The 21,142-nt window shown below is 44.4% G+C and overlaps 1 protein-coding gene and 1 long non-coding RNA gene across 4 annotated transcripts; both read left to right on the forward strand.

Annotated features, from left to right (window-relative positions):
• Positions 1–2,376: 2,376 nt before the first annotated feature.
• LOC128406829 (uncharacterized) lies at positions 2,377–4,225 on the forward strand. Its single transcript, XR_008328638.1, has 2 exons — positions 2,377–3,684; positions 3,725–4,225. It is a non-coding gene; the product is annotated as an uncharacterized LOC128406829 (long non-coding RNA).
• A 1,430-nt stretch (positions 4,226–5,655) lies between these two features.
• On the forward strand, positions 5,656–20,239 carry NOXA1 (NADPH oxidase activator 1). Of its 3 annotated transcripts, none has more exons than XM_053374578.1 (12): positions 5,656–5,761; positions 11,498–11,582; positions 12,530–12,638; positions 13,594–13,728; positions 14,207–14,344; positions 15,953–16,012; positions 16,520–16,601; positions 17,181–17,245; positions 18,217–18,386; positions 18,687–18,792; positions 19,217–19,340; positions 19,500–20,239. In XM_053374578.1, exons 1-12 carry the CDS (start codon positions 5,743–5,745, stop codon positions 19,580–19,582), a joined length of 1,176 nt encoding a protein of 391 aa, XP_053230553.1. In that variant the 5' UTR covers positions 5,656–5,742; the 3' UTR covers positions 19,583–20,239. The 3 variants fall into 3 exon arrangements, with proteins under 3 accessions (XP_053230553.1, XP_053230551.1, XP_053230552.1); XM_053374576.1 differs by lacking the exon at positions 5,656–5,761 and adding an exon at positions 7,068–7,354 and having other exon boundaries at positions 11,500–11,582; XM_053374577.1 differs by lacking the exon at positions 5,656–5,761 and adding an exon at positions 7,068–7,354 and having other exon boundaries at positions 11,500–11,582; positions 14,207–14,314.
• Positions 20,240–21,142: the final 903 nt, after the last annotated feature.

Here is a 21,142-nt window from a genome sequence, read left to right on the forward strand (position 1 = left end):
GCCCTCACCCCCTAGGAAAAGAAGATTATTACGAACCTGCAGCAGTATATTCAGGGAGCCAGAAATTTGGGGATAACTGGAATTCAGATAACCTGAGCATCAGATATATACCGTATTTTTCCCTCTATTACACGCAGATTTTTTCTCCTAAAAAGTAAGGGGAAATGTCTGTGCGTGTTATTGAGCGAATGTGTGGTCCCTGGAGCTGACAAGCGCGAGTGAAGGCAAAAATCAGGCAAATATAAAATCGTCCGGAGAAGGGAGGAAAGCTGCTGCTTTCCTGCATTCTGCCTCAGGGTCTTACTGCCCACCCGCTTCTGTTTCCTTACTGTGTTTGCTCAGACGGAACAAAGAGCAGAGAAAACCCCTCCCCTCCAGGCAAGCAGAGTGGAAAACAGATTCCTCTCCGTGCGTCTGGGACTCGAAGGCAACATGCAGGTTGGGGGGGGGGAGAGAGAGAGAGCTGGTTGGCTTGTGGGGGGGGGACTTTTGCCTTCCTTTCCTCCCTCCGGTAAAACCCCTCTCCTGCATTCTTAGCCAGCTGCTTCTCTGCACACCCCTCTCCTTGTCGCTTCTATGTTTTTCCTTCCCTCCCTACTTAAAACGTGGTTCCAATCACGGATCCACATGGATCCTCAGGATCTTTGCATTGAGTCACCCCAAATTCACCATCAGATCACATAGCAATGATCTGATGCAAAAACAGGGCTGCAATGGTGCAAAAACATGGTTACAAAGCACGGATCCACATGGATCCTCAGGATCTTTGCATTGGGTCACCCCAAATTCACCATCAGATCACATAGCATGTCCATGGCTACAGCCTGCACCAAAAAAATCACGCACCCACTGTTGCCTGGGGCTGCAATGGTGCAAAAACGTGGTTACAAAGCATGGATCCACATGGATCCTCAGGATCTTTGCATTGGGTCACCCCAAATTCACCATCAGATCACATAGCATGTCCATGGCTACAGCCTGCACCCAAAAATCATGCACCCACTGTTGCCTGGGGCTGCAATGGTGCAAAAACGTGGTTACAAAGCATGGATCCACATGGATCCTCAGGATCTTTGCATTGGGCTACCCCAAATTCACCATCAGATCACATAGCATGTCCATGGCTACAGCCTGCACCAAAAAAATCATGCACCCACTGTTGCCTGGGGCTGCAATGGTGCAAAAACGTGGTTACAAAGCATGGATCCACATGGATCCTCAGGATCTTTGCATTGGGCTACCCCAAACTCACGGTCAAATCACATGTCTGTGGCCGCAGCATGAAGCACAAAAATGATACATCCACTGTTTCATTCAGAATTTTTTTTTCTTGTTTTCCTCCTCTAAAAACTATGTGCGTGTTATGGTCAGGTGCGTGTTATCGAGCGAAAAATACGGTAATTGACTGTAGCATTGTTAAGTAGCAAAGAGGTTTTTGGAAATGACTGCAGTCTGGGTTGTTGATGACATATTATAAGCACAGGCAACCTCCCATTTACGCGAGGGTTACGTTTCGAGGCACTGTGTGCATCCGTGAAATCGCTTATAATTGAAACACCACTGAAAAAGCCTGCAAATACCCCATTCCGCCCCTTCTTGTGACTTTTTAGGTTACTTCTGGGTTTGGGCCGATGCACATATGTTCGGTCATGCACATATTGAATGCAAGTAAATGGGTTTGCCCATAGTGATCCTTACTGGAACTCACACAATGGCCAACCAGATTTAACTATGGGAACCTGTCCTTCCTAAGCAGCAGTGGCTTATCTTCATTGCTTCATTGCTCTTGGTGGCCCCTCCTGCCCTATAACACCACCCTCCAGCTCCACCCTGTCCTAAATCTTAGAACAACAAAGAGTCTTTATATGGCATAAGCTTTTGTGGACTAGAGCTCGCGTCATCCAGTGCTTGAAATATTGGACAAAAGGATCTTTAGCACATTATATGTGCTTGCCAATGCCAGGATTTCTGTGTTGTCAAGAACTGTTTAGTGAATTGCTACTGTTAAGAACATGATTATCACTGTCTGTACTTTTTCATTTCCCTCCGACCTCACTTTTTACAATCCCCACGCTTCCCAAACTCTGTGTGAAATATGCTTAAAACTCAGGATGACACCTTCATGCAACTGATGAACTTGTGGTCTGTAGTCTACAAAGGCTTATGCTTATGTTAGTCTTTAAAGTGCCACAAGATTCTTTGCTGTTTTTGCATCTGCTCCTCTGGACGTGGCTCTTAGAGCCTCTGAAGCAATTTCAGTGCTTCTCAGGCTGGACTTTTTATCTTGGTGTGTTAAACTGGAGACCAAATATTTTTGTTTGTCTCATCATTCTGAATGTGAAATTTCAGCCAATTTTTTCTCATTTCACTCCTATGTGTGATGTTGTTCCTCCCCATCTTTTAGCTCCCCCTACTGCTAAAACTCGGGCTTTCAGCCGTTCTGAAGCGTCTCACCTCCCTAGATTCCTCCCCAGCACTACACAGCTGCTTTTCTCCCTAACTCTGGTGTGAAGTTCCCCTCTGCACCAGAAAACCCCCAAACCACTTTCCTAGCAGCAAGTGTATTGATTTTCAACATTCCATGACTGAGCCTTCCCCTCTGAAGTTAGAAATGTTAGCAAACATTCCATGGCATGCTATGGGTGCCCGTGCCATCACCCGCTTGATGTTAAGTAAGATGTTCACATGGAAAATTCACTAGTTGTGCCACTCCCCTTCCCAATGTGGTATTATTATTGTCCTCTGTGCTTCCCACTCCCTACAGCGGTTGTCACAACAGCCATATGAAGTAGGCCATAACTTCCATTTTATAGGGAGGATTTTTAATGGCTTTTCTACAGTGAGAATGACAACCATCTGGTTTCTAGTCATTGGATCCCACTGGACTTGTTTTACCATGTAAAATACTAGTTTGGGTCAGAAGTCCCGGTTTTTACCCCAGCTGTCATGGAAATGACAAAACTAACAGCTATAAAGGAACTACCTTATACTAGGCCTGACCACAGGGCTCTCTCTAGCCTGGGGACGGGGGAGGGATGCCCTCCAGAAGCTGCTGGACTATAACACCCATCATCCCTGATTATTAGCCATGCCAGCTGATGCAAGTTCAAGTCCAATAACATATGGATGACAATAGGTTCCCCATCCCTGCTCTAGCCTAGTATGTCTACAGTGGCTGGGCAGTGGTGTTAAGGAAATCTTTCCCAGCACTGAGAACTGGAGATGTGACGGATTGAACATGAAGCCTTAGAGACTCCAACCAGGTGCTCTTCCACCAAAAATGTATGGCAAAGGAGCTTTGGCACTGGAGAGAACTTTGCCATACATTTTGGGGGTATCACCAGTGGCTATCTTAAATCCCTGGCCATGTGAGAAACAGGTAGGGTCCCCTTTCTCCTGTGCCTTGAACAGCAGCTTGTTCTGCTGTGACATGCATAGGAGATGGTAAGGAAAGCCTCACTGGCTGATTTCTCCAGGGATGGGGAACCTCTGGTCCTCCAGGTGTTGCTGGACTACAACATCCATTGTTCCTGACCACTGGTTGTGCTGTCTAAGGGCTGATGGGTGTTGCAGTGCAACATCTGGAAGGTCATCTGTTCTACAACTGTAGGCTGTAGGAACAGGCCAGGATGTTCTTGCTTTTGATCCTCTGGTCCTCTGGCCATTTTAGGAGTCAATTGCTAGGTTAAATGTTGCAAATGACCCAGCCAAGCAATGTTGCTAGGTTAAATGTTGCAAATGACCCAGCAAATGACCAAGGCAGGGTGCAGCCAGGCCTTTCTAGTGCACAACCCAGCGACAGAAGATAGGAATGAAGGATTTTGTTGAGAGAGCACCTTTTGCTTCATCTTTTGAGGGCAGCCTGAATTGGGACACCTTCTTCCCGTGTTACTTGAAGTTCGAAACTGTGGATATATCAGCCATTTTGTCCCAGAGCACATATAGTTCCCTCAAACAAGGCCTCTCTCTCTCTCCCCACTGCTGCCTTATTTTTTGCTAACCAAGCTCAGATTTATGTTGTTTGTTTCGGCTGTTGTATGACTGTGTACATATTGTATTTAGAAATGGCATTCAGATGTGTACATAATATAATATATATGAATTTAACCAGCATCTCCTTTGCAATCACACACCTTTGCCATGGAGGCTTGTTTTTGTCTTGTTTGTTTCATTTTGTTTTTTTACATTGACAAATGACCAATAAATTCTGTTGGTTTCTTTTCTCTCCCTGTTTCTGCAATTTGTGAGATTAATTTCCCGTGATTCCCAATGGGATTGCAAAACCAAATGCATTGAGCTGGTTTTTGAGAGAGCCCACAAACATTTAATTGATTAATCAGTCAAATTAATGAATTTAAAACACTTCATCGACAAAAATTGTGTCCAGACTAATTAGAAAGTTGCTAAGAAAGAAAGAAAGAAAGAAAGAAAGAAAGAAAGAAAGAAAACAGTATTATTAATGCAACTGTGTATAAAACCTGAAAGGTCTGTCTTCTGTTTGAAGGCATCCAAGAATCATAAAATTGTTGGAAATGATCTCAGGCAAATCTAGTCAAACCCCCTTCATTATAATTCTAAACTGACATCTATATAAATTGGCATATGCCATTTTTTATGCTAACTTTGCCCTTGTTTCTTTTGGCTACCCTCAGCAGATGCCATCTTGGAAGAGGCATCACCCAGTTTCTCAAACATGAGGGATTGCCTCTTCTCTCACGTGGGCTCACGAGATGCATAGACACATCATCATCCAAGCCAACAGGTGGCCTAGCGCCATCTTAGAGAAGGCATTCCCTGTTCTCTCTCACACAGGAGGAAACACTTTTCCTGTGATACCTGCTTGTAATATGTACCCATATCAGGGTGCAGTACCAATGCGTGACTGAGGCTATCATAGAAGAGTCATTCTTCCTCTCACCCAGGACGGAAAGCTTTTGCCATGATGTCTGCTGTGACACAGATAAGCACCGTGCTGTTCCAATGGGTGGATAGGGCCATCTTAGGTCAGATTCATACCCCACATTTAAAGCACTACAATTCCACTCTAAATGCTCATGGCTTCCCCCAGAGAATTCAGGGAGTTGTAGTTTGTTAATATGATGATGATGATGATGTTAAGGAAGCTGAGAGTTGTTAGGAGAGCTGTATTCTCTTATTTGAACTACTGCATACATACCAATCAATCAACCCAAAACCCATAGAACTATTTCTTTAACACTTTGCATTCCAGTGACTTTACAGTGCAATCCTACGCATGCTTACTCAGAAGCAAGTCCCGCTTGAGTTCAGTGGGGCTTACTGTCAAATAAGTGTACATCACATTTCAGCCTTCATTGATCATACTTTAGTGTGTTTCTGCATTGCAAAAATTTCTGCTGAAGTGCCTTTTTGAGGCCCTGGAGAAAAGTAAGACTTAACAATGTGCATTTTTAGACATGAAGGTAATTAGAACAAAATCCCTTTGTCAGATGATCTCAGAGTACAGGGAGGCTCATCTGGGCCAAGGCATTCCCTTTCCTTAACTTTTCCCAGCATTCCTCAAATTTCTGCTGCATCCGGGTATCTGCAGTGACTGAATGCTCCATTCACACCCAACATGATGCAGAGATGAGGCAGAATGACTGTCTCTGGATAGATGCTGAGCAGAAGGAGGCAGAAGAGCAGAGAATCTTGCAAAGATGCAGCAGGCAGCCCCTCTGAGACTGGTGCACTGGGGTCTCACCAGGGTCTTTCTTCATAGATATGGAACCCTTTCAGAGGAAGGGCAGTATATAAATTAAATAAATAAATCCTTTACAGTTCCCAACATATTGAAGATGAATATAGGTTCATTCTTTATCTAAGTGCCCAATTCTCACAAAAGAAATTAAGAAGGTCATGGGGTCACGAAGAGTCGGACACGACTGAACGACTAAACAACAACAACAAAGGCCAAAAACAGGGACAAGTGACACCCCAGGGACCAGAAAGAAGGGACTAGAGGTTGGCATCATTTGGCACCTGACAAGGTCTATACCCCATTAAGGACCCCATTATGAATGCAGCCATCGGGCTGAAAGAAGTTCCCCACCCATATCCTAGATCCACCTTTGTCACCAGAGGCTCAAAGGCCCTGCAGCATATGATTTCTTTCCGCAGGTCCTGTAAGACAGTTGTTCCACCTGCTCTTTGGCTTGGAGTCAATTTGATTCCCTCCTCCCTCTTTCTTTCTCCTTTCTCCTCCTGTGATGAGGCTGCATTTTAATGTTTTAATGTTGTATTTTAATCTTGTTTTTAAGTTGTATTCATTCAACTCGTTTTTATTATTGGTTGTTAGCCGCCCTGAGCCCGGCCTTGGCTGGGGGGGACGGACAAGGTATAAATAACATTTATTATTATTATTATTATTATTATTATTATTATTATTATTATTTGCTGGTGCAGAGTGCCTTTGACCAGCTATGGGCTGGTTTGCCACATATGGCCATTCTTAGATTGGCCATAATAATTCATGCTCTGGACTACTGTAAAGTGCTCTAGCTGGGGCTGCCCTTGAAGATGGCATGGAAGCTCCAGTTAGTGCAAAATGCAGTTGATTAGTTATAGAGTGGAGCAGCTAGCAAGAGCCACATTTCACTGGTCATTGATATAGGCGGAACAGCTCATAGCAGTCTGTAATTAACTCCTGATCTTAATCCCATTTATTCAGCAGGATTTGGGAATAGAAATGGGGATAGGGTGGAAGGAGAAGGGACACAGAAAATCTGCATTTCTTCTAAATGGCTCAAGGGCAGTAAAGGTTGTAGTCCGTGGAGATGAAGGCACTTTACACCTGGTCAAAGGCTCTCCTTTAATATTACTTCATAAATTCCAGTTCTTACTACAGACCTGGACATTGTGATAAGGAAAAAGAGACAGTGCACCTAATGATAAAAAAGTTGGGACAGAGGGTTTGTTGTTTGCCCAGGCTCTGCACAGAAAAGACTTTGTCTGTAAACTGACCTGCTGCCAGAGTGGCTCCTCCTCTGCCTGTATTTCCCTGTTTGAGCAATAAAGGTTAGTTGGGACCAAAAGAGAGAGAGATGCTCAACTTCCTGGTATGCTTGTCTCTGGAAGCAAAGCCAAACAGCACATAGTCTGAGCAAGCTCTAAAGAGCCAGGCCTTCCAAATCAGATTGCTTCCTCTCATATTAGAAAGACAATGGCTTACAGTAACCTGGTCAGGCATTGGAACAAAGGAGTTTTAGCTCTAGAGAAGGGCAGCTGGGAATCTGCCTTACGCATCTTCTGCAGCATTGAAAACCCTCCTTCAAAGATCAACTTCAACATTGGCTGCCTGCATCTTGCAAGGGGAGACCTGGAGCAAGCTCTGGAGGTAGGTGTTAAGACCATTTCACACATGACAGGTTCAAACTCAGGTTTTCCATGGAGCATACACACAACACAGAACTGTCTGCGCTGATTGGAGTTGTAGTCCAAAGCATCCTGAAGTCACCAAGCTGAAAAAGGCTGGTCTACCTCTGTTTTAATTCCCCACAACGTCATGGGGTGGCAGTAGATTGGGCGCTCCAGAGCATTGTGGGAAATGAAGATGGCAGTCCTTTAGCCACCAATACTGACACCACCAAGAAAGTCATCCGCGTATAGCCCACTAGAGCACACTTTGCTCCTGGGCCTCTCAAACCCAGAGCCAGACCTGCCTGTATGGCATATTCATATGTATTGATGATATTTATATTTTATCTGCTTATTTATTACATTCATATCCCAACTTTCCTCAAGTGAGTTCAAGGTGGCAGCCCCCCTTGCCATTTTATCCTTACAACAACCCTGTGAGGCCTTCACTATATTGTTTTCAACAATTGTTAAATACAGTAGTATCTTGGTTTAAGAACAGTCTGGTTAAAGAACGATTTGGTTTACGAACTCCACAAAACCGGAAATAGTGTCCCGGTTTGAGAACTTTACCTCAGTCTAAGAACGGAATCCGAATGGTGGAAGGGCATCAGCGGCAGGAGGTCTCATTAGGGAAAGTGTGCCTCAGTTTAAGAACGGTTTTGGTTTAATAACAGACTTCCGGAACGAATTAAGTTCATAAACCGAGATACCACTGTACTTTTTTGTTTTGTTTACTTCTACAAACCTACCCAGGCATGTCATTTTAACAACCAACTTTTACATGTGTTTTTATTATGCATAACGGCTTTATGGCTGCTGATTTTATTATATTTTTAAAATGTATGTTAACCCGTTTTCCATGCTTCTCTTAACTGGTATTTTTAAATGACAGATTTAGATTGCCCATTGTAAATTGCTTAGAGCAGGGGGTCAGCAATTTTTTCTAGTAGCGGGCCGGTCCACTGTCTGGAGGTGGCGAGGCGGAAGGAGCCGGAGCCGGTGGTGGGCGCTGCCTTGCCTCCTTGCGATGGGAGGAAGAGGCCGAGTCGCGGCAGCTCTGCCAAACAGACACCGTGCCTGGTTTACCTCAGCGCGGCGTGGGGATGTTTCTGCCAATCAAACGCCACTGAGGTAAATAGGCGCAGCATTTGATTGGCAGAGACATCCCTGCGCCGCGCTGAGGTAAACCAGGCGTGGCATCTGCTTGGCAGAGCTGCCGCCGCTCAGCCTCTTCCTCCCGCTGCTGTCGCTGGGAGTCTCAGCTTTATGGCGGATTCTGGCTTTGTGGCATGGGGCACAGGCTGGATTTACGACCCAGGTGGGGCTGATCTGGCCCACGGGCCTTAGTTTGCCAACCCCTAGCTTAGAGGCATGTGATTTTTTAAAAAAAATCAAATAAGTGGTCTGCTGCAAATGTTAATAAATAAATAAGGGTTGCACTATGACACTAAAAGTAATATAAATAAATAGTTATACAGTTGTGGGAGGAAAGAAGTATTTAAACTGTGCACGTAAGGAATGTAACGTGTGAAGTGGCTCACATAAAGTAAATCAATGCAGGTATAAAAAGTGTTGTGGGGAGGACAAAGGATATTCATATTCAGCACTTCCTGGAGAACCAGGTTACCACAGCAGGAAGCAACTGTTGAACAAATTTAGCAATTCCCAGAACGAATGAGTCAGCAACATGCCTCAGATTCCAGAACTAGCTGGTGCCCATTGGGACTGGTGAGGCAGAATACAAGAAGCCCAACACAGGAAAAGTGTTCTGGTATGGCTAAGCCTAGGGACAGAAAGAAATTTGGTTCAGTTTTCATTTTAATGCAAAGATACCTAATTCACATGCTCAAATATTTGCACCAAATTTTGTGATGTAATTCTCCAGCCATAAGAACACATAATGAAAATATTAGTGAAAATAACATACAAAAATATTAGGGGATGTTATGGAAAATCTAGGTGTGAGGCTGCTCAGTCACCCAGCTCGTCGGGCAGAGCCTGCGGGTCCCTGCAGAATAAAGGAAGGAGTCCAGTCAACCGGAGCAAATAGCTGTAGACCAAAGTTTATTGCGCAATAGGTTCAAAGAGCAAATTTGAACCCCGAGGATGGGGTGACAAAGACTTTTAAAACTTTCCCACCGTATCCCAGAATACAGTTCGAACAGCATCATTGCTACATCACTGACATGACACAAAAGGGGAGGGGTTAACCTTGGCAAACATGTCCAGACAAGTCATTGGTACAAGATTAGCATAAGCAGACATGGCAGGGCAAGACTCAGGTATAAGATTAGCATAGACAAATATGTCTTAAGTACCCACCACCCAAAAGTACAATAGAAGTTCCTTTGCATGTCTGGAGCCTGAGGTGAGTCTGGTGATGAGATTTGGCTTCCTTTGGCTAACAATGAGCCCAGCAATTGTCACCTCTGGGAACTTCCTGGAGTCCTTTTTCAAGGGGAAAATAGCTTTGGAATGGAGGAAACTGGGAAAGGAGATGATTTTATATTATTTTTAAAGCTAGGTAACTTCCCTGAGCTGTCAAGTTGAAAGCATACATTCAGGCATAATATTTGTAATATTTAACTTTAAAGATGTGCCCCCCCCCGTAATTTCCGTAACAGGGACATCACTTGCAAAAAAGAGAGGTGCATGTTGGCAGAAATGTGTACAAAGCTGCCCAATTTTCATGAGAACATTTTTTTAAAAAATCTGCAAACTGATCCAGAAATTTGGCAAACTGAATAAAAGGTTGGAAAGATTAGAAACTGAAATTGATTGATTTGTCCAACCTTAGTTAAGCCTCAGTGGAATACCTTTTTTACAGAAGAAACAATGATTTTGCAAGTTCCTTCCTTAATGCTTTATCCCTGGAAGAATTCCTGACCTACTTTGCAAGCAAAAACAGAATTAGCCTCTCAGTGCAGCAATAGCTTAAGGTAACAAATTCCGGAAGAGACATTGCATTTCTGTCTCAGAATCACCAAGCTTGGGAAGGTGGGCTGAGTTAGTTCATACCTGGTTCCTGCATAGGAAGCTGTGTTATGCCAGCAGGTCAGAATATCTGCCCATCTAGACCAGTGTAGCCTACTCTGATTGGCAGCAGCTTTCTGGGGTCTTGGTCAAAAATATGACTTTTCCTTCGCTATTGCTACTTGGGATCTCCCCACCCCCCACTTTTTTCACTGGAGATGTCAGGTGTCAATTTTGAACCCTGTCCCATCCATGTGCAAAGCAAGTGGGTTCAAAGTCATTGAGCTGCAGTCCCTTTCTCTGTGGGAAATATCTCACCTAATATAACCAACATGCTTAACTATAATTAATGCATGAAGGAGTTAAAAACATAGAGTAAGCTGTCCTACCTCACTTAACTAGGTCACACCCCCTCAGGCTGGGAGGAAGGGCTACCAAACTCTTTGTTTTCCTACATTCCACCATTCCCCCCCACCATGTTAACTCTTCCAGTAAGAGTGCCTAAGCTGAATGCTCCAAGCTTCTACAGTATGGCTTTAGCAAGCCATCTCTGTGTTTCTATGCAAATGATTTAGAAACATTTACCTTTTTACAACTAACCTAAGTTTTGCTGCCTGGCTTTTCTTGCTGCTGTATGGAAAAGCACATGAATCTGATCTTTGAATAGTTTTGTAAGTAAATCATATTTATCTTACCAAGCATATCGTATATGCTAAGGAAAGTGGGGAGCTTTTGTATCAACTTAGAAGGGGATATTTTAAACGTCTAACATCCTGCATTTCCACACTTTACTTTGCTGCATGTTTTGAGATTTTAAATCACTGCATGTGCTCTCTCACCAAAGAGTACTTGCCCCAAATCTGGATCTAGACATCCAGGGAATTCTCCTTATATCAAACCAAATCAAACAACATGCTCAAAATGCATTTTGCCCTGCTGAGAAAAAGCTGTCAACTTTTTATGGCCGGCTTTATTTCTCTGCCTGTAAACAGCCTGACACCCAGTAAAAGCAAACAAGAGATGCCTTTTCTCATTGTTTCATCTCTGTGCCAGGAAAAAAGCATTTCTTGCTGAATTTCTCCTGCTGTTAAAAAGCACAGGAGTAAAAAAAGAAATCTGGCAACCTTAATGCTATTTTTCTGCCTCCAGGCATTTGACCGATCCATTTCCAAAGACAATTGCTTAGCTGTGGGTTTCTTCCAGAGAGGATATGCTTACCTGTTGCTGGAGAGGTGAGTGTCTGTTGTTTCACTGTCAAAGGGTACAATAATTGAGCTCACACAAATATTATAGGAGCCAGAATGAAGCCAGCGCACAAGCTGGCAAAAGGAAGGCAAACAACCAGCCAAGCTATGCAACATAGTGGGGCAGAAACTGATGTCAAGTTGCCACCTTTTTCTTAGTGGAGCCTCCTCCACCTTTTAACAGCAGTGGAATGGTGGAGAGAATTCAGCTACCTCCAGCTTCGCTCCATGCCAGAAAAATGTTCATCTGTTGAATTTCTAATAAATTACACTAGGGGGTTTGTTAAATGTGGAGAGGAAACAGAGATCCTGTGGATTCTGTAAACCGGAAAGTGGAGTTCAATCCCATGCTCTCCAGCATTTCTCCAATGAAAACAGGGATGTCCGATTCCACACTACTACTACTACTACTACTACCTTTATGATTTATGCTCCACCCATTGGACTGGGTTGCTCCATCCAGCCACTCTGGGCGGCTTACAACATATATAAAAATCATAATAAAACATTAAAATAATTTCCCTATACAGAGCTGCCTTCAGATGTCTTCTAAAGGATGTATAGCTACTTATCTCCTTGGCTTGAGGGTTGCACACCATATGCTCCAACATTTCTCTGATGAAATGTTGGGACGTCCTAAGGAAAAGTGAGACATTCCAGAATCAAATCAGAAACCGGGACGGCTTCTGTAAATCCAGCTCCGTCTCTGCAATCCTGTTTTGTGCACATATGTCATCAGGGGTGGGGTAGGTGGGCATGGTTATGGGGATGTTGGCCAAAGGGGGAGGTCTGGAGGGTCCTCAGACCCCATTGGGGCTCTTTACACCTAGGATATATCTAACAGCAATAACAGTGCAATTCTTTTCCTGATCTCAGTACTGTACCGTATTTTTACTTTCCTAAACACAGACATTGTTGTTTTCTTCCCCTGCCAGATATGAAGAAGCTCTGAATGATTTCAGGCTTGCCCTGCTGCACCTCAGGAAGAACCCCTGCATTGATTATAAGCAGCTGGGTCTGAAGTTTGTGTTGTGTGCCTGGGAGGTAAGGTGATGTTAAGTGAATCATACGATGATGACGCAGCAACACAATCCATAATATACATAACTAGGGGCTGCTGCCCCTGCTTGCTCTGCTCACAAACCCCTTTGCCAACCTCCCTTCATCTACACCTGGCCAACCCCCCTCCCTTTACACTTCCTTCACCTCACACCTCCCCTTTCATAGCCTATCCTCTCATACTTCCTCTACCCTTCCCTTCACAGCTTGCCCAAATAGTCTGTGTACCTGTGTACAAAGAAGCTGAACGGTACAAATAAACATGTGCATATGTACCCCCAGAATCCCCTGGGACATGGACTTCCCATTCTGGAAAGCAGTAGCATACCACTTTGAACTGTCAGGGATTAGCCAAAAGGATCCTGGGAAGTGTAGTTTGTTCAGGATGCCGAGACTTCTAACACCCCCCCCCCCCAATACACATTCCTCACACAGAGCTACAATTCTCAGAGATCCCCATGAAGAGCGATTATTGCTAAACCACTCTTGAAATTGTAACTCGGTGAGGCGGAACTCCCACAGGAAGTAGTGATGGTGGCCAGCTTGGATGGCTTTAAAAGAGGATTAGACAAATTCAAAGAAGAGGATAAGGCTACCAGTGGCTACTAGCCACAATGGCTATGTTCCACTTCCACTGTCAGAGACAGGGTGCCACTGAACTCATGTATTGGGATCATGTATCGGGAAAGTGTGGTTGCAATTAGATCTTTCTTGTGGTCTTCCAACAAGAGGTATCTGACTGGTCTGCTCTGCTCTGAGTAAGATTAGCACTGGATCCAACCCTACGATTCTCTGCCATGAAACCTGTGTAATGATAAGAGTTTACTATTTAGAGGTCTTACAAAGTTGGTAATTGAGGACTTTCCTTCCTGCTGAAGAACCCAGTGTAATGTCTGAGGCTTGCATCCAGCAGAAATGTTACTTCTTGTGTGGTCTGCAGGTGGCGTACAACACTGCTGCGGCTCACTGCCATCTTGGACAGTGGCAGGATGCTCAGCAAACACTGAAGGAGGCTGCTAGAGAGACCCCAAAGGGTCAAATCCACCACCTTGATAGTGCTCTGAAGCAAGTCCAGGTAAGATTTGCTGCATTAACCTGAGGAAGTCGGTTTTTCCTGGAAGTGTAGATCCACCTTCCAAGGAAGAGGTTGCTTAGCAGAGGCCGACACTCACACAGGACGTCTCCAGATGCCCTTTTTATTGCCCACTCACACCTCTCCATCCAGACAAGCAAGAGGCACTGCTGGAGTTCAAGGACACATTCCAGCCAAGGAAAAACACTCAAGGGAGGTGCAAAGAGAGGCCAGCGAGGGGTGTGGCATTTGGGGAGTTTCAAGGACCAGGTGGAGACGCTTGGAGGGCCACATATGGCCCCTGGGCCTGAGGTTCCCCACCCCCGAAATAGAAAACTGTTCTCTGGCACAGAGGAGTTTCCTCTGCAAGGCAGGAGCCTAGACAAGATGAACTTCCTTTCTGCAGCTTCAGGTAAATGTGTATATCCAAGACAAGATGACCCTGTTGTGAATAGTCTACCCTAAACCTGCCCTGTCCTAGGAACATCTCTTCTTGGAACCCCGGAGTGTCCCTCAGGGGGAGATCTTCAAGCCCCCAAAGAAGGACGTGGAAGAGCTGGAAGAAAAAGACTTCCTGGGCCAGGCCAAGGTACAACCTCTGACTCCGCAGATAAAAGGGGTGATGTTCTTCTGCTGTGATGGGGCTAGTTTTCCCCAAAGGGAGTCAGCATGGGGCTCTCATTCTGGAATGTTCTGTACAACTCCCCTCCCCCAACAACCTTGCATGTAGAAATAAAGCTTGTCGGGGAGGTTCACTGTTTACAAAATTGTCCCATCTGGCACCAATTTTGCCATTGTTTCGCAACAGGCAAAAGCACCCTTTCTTTTTTTCTTTCTTTTTTTGACTTTTGGCCATCATCAATTAGAGGGATTTGCTAGGGGCTCCCACCCTTGCTCATCCTACTTGTCCCAAGCCCCTCCTCTCTTGCTCTATGTCCTTTTAAAGAAGGGAGGGGGTAGTCACTTCATACAGTGGCTTGCTTTCCCCTCTGTTAAATAGCTTGCATGTGCCTGCCTGCCATTCCTCATGCTAGAATTGGCATGGCCACCTATGGCTGCACAAACTGCAGAGTATTTATTTATTTATTTTTATTTTTAAATTTCTATACCGCTTTATATTTTTAATAAAAAATCTCAAAGCGGTTTACAGCATATTAAATCAATAAAACAATAAAACAATAGCCGGGCGATGTTCCTCCGGCTTCATGAGGAGCCTCTTCAGTAGGGCTAGTGAGTGTGGGCACCGCCCCCTAGGCCAGGTGGAAAGGGCCTTGCAGGGAGCGGCTTTCACGACCCACAGCCAGGTCTGCCTTACTCCAAACCATTTTTGCATTCAGCTGGTGCCCCTTATGCTGATGATAGATAGACAGATAGACAGGCAGGCAGACAGACAGAGATGGAGAGATAGATGGATGAGCCAAGCCAGGAGAGAGAAAATTGTTGTTGTTGTTAAGGTTTGTTAAATGAATACTTTGCTTTACAACCAGTAACATACAACAAAGTCACGTAAGCACTGTGAAACACAAATTTAACAGTACAATAGCAAATAATAGGCATTGCCCCAATGCCTGGGAAATCAAAAATAGTGCCAAATCAATGACAAGGTTGGAGCCAGGAACTCCATAAATGAGAGGCTTCCAAGAGAAGGCCCATTAACATGTATTTGTTCTCAGGATCCCAAATAACAGCCGGTAGTTGACACTGCACTCCTCTGGCTTGTAATGTTCATTTTAGGGTCAGAACTACCCAAGCTGTATGGAAATTTATTTATGCAGGCAACTACAGTGGCAAGAATGTTACTTGACCCAAAATGGAAAGAAGAAGACGACACAGCAAAAGAAGAATGAATACAAAAACTCATGGAATATGCAGAAATGGCAAAACTTACCAGAAAAATAAGAAATCAAGATAACAAACTTTTTATAAAAGAATAGAAATGGTTTACTGAATATTTACAGATAAATTGTAAACAGATAAGAACATTGGCAGGATTATTGTAATAACCTGCAGTTTTATAAGAGTATATATTTAAAATAGATGAATAAATGAGCAAATTAAGTTAATTTGGATATGCAGAAAATATTAAAAATAAATTTAAGGAACAGCAGAAAGAGGGGGAAGGAAGTCATGTTTTGAAATGTCAAAATGATAGTGAAATCAGTGAAATGTATAAAATTGAAAAACATAAATAAAGTAATGCTCATTTTATGCCACCCTCCCTTCACAGGTCATCTCTTCTGCTTTTGAGGAAGATTGTGGCATCGGCTTTCATGAGCCCCAGCCCCAGGTGAAGGGGGGAAAGCAAGGGAAGTATGTGCGCTGCTCATGGGCTCTTGGCGCAGAGACAGCAGTTGCCAACTTCTTTCCCCTGGCTTCTCTCTAGAAGCATTGCCTGCCCTAAACCACGTATACTTCCTTGATTGCCACATCAGCCTGCCTCTCTCTCACAGCCATAAGGTGGCCAGCTGACCTGAAAGTGGCCAGTGCCTTCGCTGTTCAATACAATATTTGCTGATGTGCAGAAATCAGCCACTGAAACTTACTGCAGTGCATAGATCAACATATTAACCATCTCAGAGATGCAAAGGAAGCTGCTCTTAAATGGCACAGCTACAGAGGCTGGCTGGAAAAGTTGGCAACCCTGTATTAGGTATTCCTGAACTTTAGCACCCCTTGCTTTCCTCCTCTTGTTATCATCTACTTTTGTTCCCCCCCAAGCCAAAGAGAGTAGCAACCTTTTGTGTGTGTGCGTACAAGGGATTTGGCATATCTTGAAGCTTCTCACTTCTTGCAGAAAGGCAGCAGTGGGATTCCCCCACCACCTGGAAAAGAACCCCCCACCCTGCCCTGCGAGAGGCAAAATATTCAGAAGTCAGGTCAGCCACAAGAAGGGGATTTGTCACATATCTGGAGGGACCCTTTATATCCTCCCATTTCTCCCAGTGGGTGCGCAGAGCTACGGAGCCTACAGCAAAGGAGATAGAAGGAGAAGGAACCAGTTTGCTTCCTTTCTCCATTGTTGCATATTGGTTAGAGTGTCTGACTAGGACTTGGGAGCTCAGGGTTCAAATCCCCACTCAGCCACAAAGTTCACTGGGTGACCTTGGGCCAGTAGCTCCTCTCCCCGTCTCTCAGCCCAATCTATCCAGCAGGATTCTGAGGGCAAAATGGGGAGGAGGAAGAACCATGGATGAAAGGTGGGGTATAAAAGTAATATGATAAAGGCAGGGTTTAACTAATAGAATTAGGCTGCGTACACACCTGGAATTTGAAACACATCTCCTCTTCAAAGATTCCTGGGAACTATAGTTTACACCTCCCTTTATGAGAGCCATATGGTGAAGAGCGGGGTATAAATTTTAAAATCTAAGTATTAAATAAATATTAACTAAAAAAAAAGTAAAATATAAAGAATATGCAGCTTTATTAGTAAGTGGGTGAAGCTTGTTTTGCAGCACCAGCCAAGGAAGATGACGACAGGGCAGACATGAACATCACTGGTCAAAATACATCCCTGGAGGTGAGACTCTATATTTGCCATGGCAATAATGTGACATAACGTAATATAATGTAGTTGCAAAAGGGCTTTAGCTATTGCATCATGAACAGCCCTAAAATCTGCTTCAGAAGAACTGTAAGTTTTATGAATCTATAATATTGGCATTGTAAAGTTTGCCAGCTAGCTGTCCTGGAAAGATTGTCTCACAAAATCCAAGCAATGAGAGGTCAAAGAAAGGCGGACATGTCTTTGGCAGACTGGTGTTTGTTTATTGGTTTTATAAATAGTCAGGAATTTGGCAGAATGGTTCCAATTAACTGAGCTGGCCCATCCATGAGGAGGGGTGAAACACCCACCTCAGCGCAAGAGGCGGTCCTCTTCCCACCACTTCCATCGTCAAGAGGGAGGTGTTTGGATGCACAGTGTTGCTACTCATCCTCACTGCCCCAAGGCGGAGAAGCTGAATTGCAATGCTTTGAGGAGTTTGGCAAAAACTGGGGTGCAGTGGTGGTGGAAGTGGGGTACATGGTGTGGTGGGGCAGCAATTCCTGTTTCACTTCAGGTGGCAAAACGGGATGGGCCAGCCCTGCCAACTACATTTCAGATGGTATGGTCTTTGCAAGGCAAAATAGGATTAACTGGAGAAAAGTTAGATAAATTAAGAAAAACGAGATGTGGATCTAAATAACAGAGTCATTTATTTTGATTGTAGGTGATAAATAAACAATGATCACTGTGAAGGGAAAAATACTGTTACAGGAGACTGAATACCAAGTTAAAATAGAAGCTTCCTAATCCTATTTGTAGACTATATTGTGCTTCCACGAAATACAATCTGTACCCCAAAATACTGTTTGGGGGTGTCAGGAAGGGGAGTTAAGTTATATTTTTATATCTACTACACACACACACACACACACACACACACACACACACACACACTGTTTCAGATGTTCCCTTTGCTCAGCCATACCTTTCCATCTCTTGAGCAGGACTTACCCTCTTCTGAGGAGGCTGGTGACATCACCAATGGGTTCATCCTGCTGAAGATTCACACTTCCTACTCCGTCAAGGTGAAAATGAGTCCTGCCCCATCCCTGGCTGACTTTAGGAACCTGCTACAGGAAGAATGCTGCCAGCAGGCTACACGGATGTCAGTGAGGTAGGTTCTGAGATACACATGAACTGGCACCAGGTAGGGATGAAAGCCGAATCTATCTGATCTGCTGCTTTCCAACACAATCTTCAAACCTATACAGTACACAACAACTATCCTTTGAAATTTGCACTTCTCCTAATTTTGTGGTGCAGTTCTCCAACCCAACAATGTTTACAAAAATGCATATGTATTAGGGTTCTTTGGGAAAAGCCATGAGCTTTAAATGTATGGTGTGTCCATGACACTCTTGCCTTAACAGCTTCCTATGTACCTGTGGATGATTGCATCACTGACCCTTTTCAGGTACAAGATTTCAGGTAGTGATGAGCTGATCCCTGTTAGCAATGATGAAGAACTGAGGAACATCTGGCAAAGCATGGAAGGTGGTCAGCTGACCCTCTGGTGCCAGGTACGTGCTGATTGGTGTTGGGTTATCGGGCTTAAAGACTGGACAACAACAACAACTTTCCCTGCAAACAGGAGGCTAGCACACCAGTCCTGCCTTGCTGTTTTCAATTTTTAGTGAGATATTATTTTTATTAATAATATTAATATTCAGAAGTTGTATCCTCCAACCTGAAGCGGTAGAGTTAATTGTTTTGCTCAAGCTCCCTCTATGACCTTATTCTGACAGTAAAAGCTGTTGGATGGTGGAAGCGAAATTCCTACCGGCTGTCCTTTGTTAGAAGCTGGCTGGCCACCTATTACAGGCGCTGCAGTAGTGGATTCCCTGCATTGGTAGGGGGTTTGACTAGATAACCCTTGAGATTCCTTACCAACCCTCTGATTCCAGTGCATGTGTTGATCCAGTCCCATTTGTGTGTGTTCTGAAGGCCCAAAGGGATACCACGAGCAGACCAGTACTCTACCACATGACAGCGTGTCACCCCTACACTGCTCAGGGCCAGGAGGATCTGTCTTTCAAAGAAGGTGACAAGCTGGAGATCCTCTCTGAAGGTAGGCAGGGCAGAGATGGATGTTTGATGGTCCCTGAAGGGGAAAATGTTCCCCCCTCCCAGATTAAAAGGCACCAGAGGCACTTTCTTCATCCCCTTCTCTTGATCTGTGCCTTTGGCCGTAAACCCACCTGCCTTCACCTTGGTTGTGTTTTCACAGTGAACGAGGAGTGGCTGGAAGGACGCTGCAATGGAACCACTGGCATTTTCCCAAAATGCTTTGCTGTGCGAGAGTGCTGTTGACACCTGCTCCTAGAGCAGAAAAAAGGGGGCTTGTCCTCTAGCTCACCCACCCATTCAATCACAGATGCTACAATCAACCCTTCCCTTGCCATTAGGTGCTGTGTTGCCCTTCAGACATGCTGAAAATGCATCTAAGTGTTGGTGAAGTGTTGGCTTCTTAGTAATGGAAACATTTCAGTGACTCATAAAGTCACCCTTTTTGCTTTGGTGGCTGAAAAGATCAGAAAGAATACCCTGGACAATATAGCAGTGAAATGTAAGGGAAACTCAGAGATCTAAATAGAGACTATTATTTGTGGCGCAGCATCCCTTTTGCTTGTATTTATTTTTGATTCAGATTTGTCATGGCCAATGGCTAGTACAATAAAGTTAATTGGATTGGAGCGTTGGTGAAAAGCAAATATATTTCCTTCTCTTGAGTTTGTAGTTAATGCATGAATTACTTTAAACCACCAGAGGGCGCTGTTGGTCTAGCAATCTTGCCAGCACTTGCTTATCGTCTTTGCTTTGTCATCCTTAATGCCACCCCTAAAAGCTGAGCTATTTTGTTTGTTGCTCTGTCCTAACTTTTTGAGACAAGATATATGCTATTTCTCTCCTATCTCCACTCATTCTGTAAACAGTTTCTGCATGAATAAAGCCTTTGAATTCCAGAAATTGGAAGTGATTGTTCCACTCTAATTCCAAGCTGCAAGGTCTGCTAACAGTTAAAACATGAGAAGAGCCCTGCAGGATCAGACCAAAGCTATATGTGCAGGGCTGGAAGGCAACAACCATTCTGCAAGGACAGCTTTCCCCAGCAACTGTAATTTAGTGATCTGCTGAATGTGAATTTAGACCTCATGACTAAAAGGTAAAAGGTAAAGGTAAGGTAAAGTAAAGGACCCCTGGATGGTTAAGTCCAGTCAAAGGCGGCTATGGGGTTGCAGCACTCATCTCGCTTTCAGGCCAAGGGAGCCAGCGTTTGTCCACAGACAGTTTTCCGGGTCATGTGGCCAGTATGACTAAACAGCTACTGGCACACAGAGGACTGTGATGAGTGCCAGAGCGGCGCATGGAAACACCGTTTACCTTCCCGTCGCAGTGGTACCTTTTTATCTATTTGCACTGACATGTGTTTGAACTGCTAGGTTGGCAGGAGCTGGGACAGAGCAATGGGAGCTCACCCCGTCGTGGGGATTTGAACCGCCAACCTTCCGATCGGCAAGCGCAAGAGGCTCAGTGGTTTAGACCACAGCGCCACCTGTGTCCCTACCTCATGACTAAGGTCAGGTTCAGAACATACATTTAAAGCACATCCAATGCATGTTTGAAGTACATGACTTCCACCTACCCACCCCACAAGAATCCTAGAAGCTATGGTTTCCCCCTTACAAAGCTACAATTCACAGCATCTTTAACTAGCTATAGTTCCCAGGATTCTTTGTGAGAAGTTACAACCTTTAAATATGCACTAGGCGTGCTTCAAATGTATGCTGTGGATCTAGCTCCCTGAACTTGTCTCCTCCCCTTTTTTACAGCCATCTAAGCCTGTAAGGCAGGCTTTCCCCAACCTGGCGC

The sequence above is a fragment of the Podarcis raffonei genome, chromosome Z (genome assembly GCF_027172205.1).
Source record: "Podarcis raffonei isolate rPodRaf1 chromosome Z, rPodRaf1.pri, whole genome shotgun sequence".
Lineage (NCBI taxonomy): Eukaryota > Metazoa > Chordata > Lepidosauria > Squamata > Lacertidae > Podarcis > Podarcis raffonei.

Bases quoted from the DNA above. Each gene is read 5' to 3' on its own strand.
- NOXA1 (XM_053374576.1), top strand. From the start codon at position 7,181: ATGGCTTACAGTAACCTGGTCAGGCATTGGAACAAAGGAGTTTTAGCT. The intron at 11,583-12,529 runs GTGAGTGTCTGT...TTCCCCTGCCAG, and splicing joins GCTTACCTGTTGCTGGAGAG to ATATGAAGAAGCTCTGAATG. The intron at 13,729-14,206 runs GTAAGATTTGCT...GCCCTGTCCTAG, and splicing joins GTGCTCTGAAGCAAGTCCAG to GAACATCTCTTCTTGGAACC.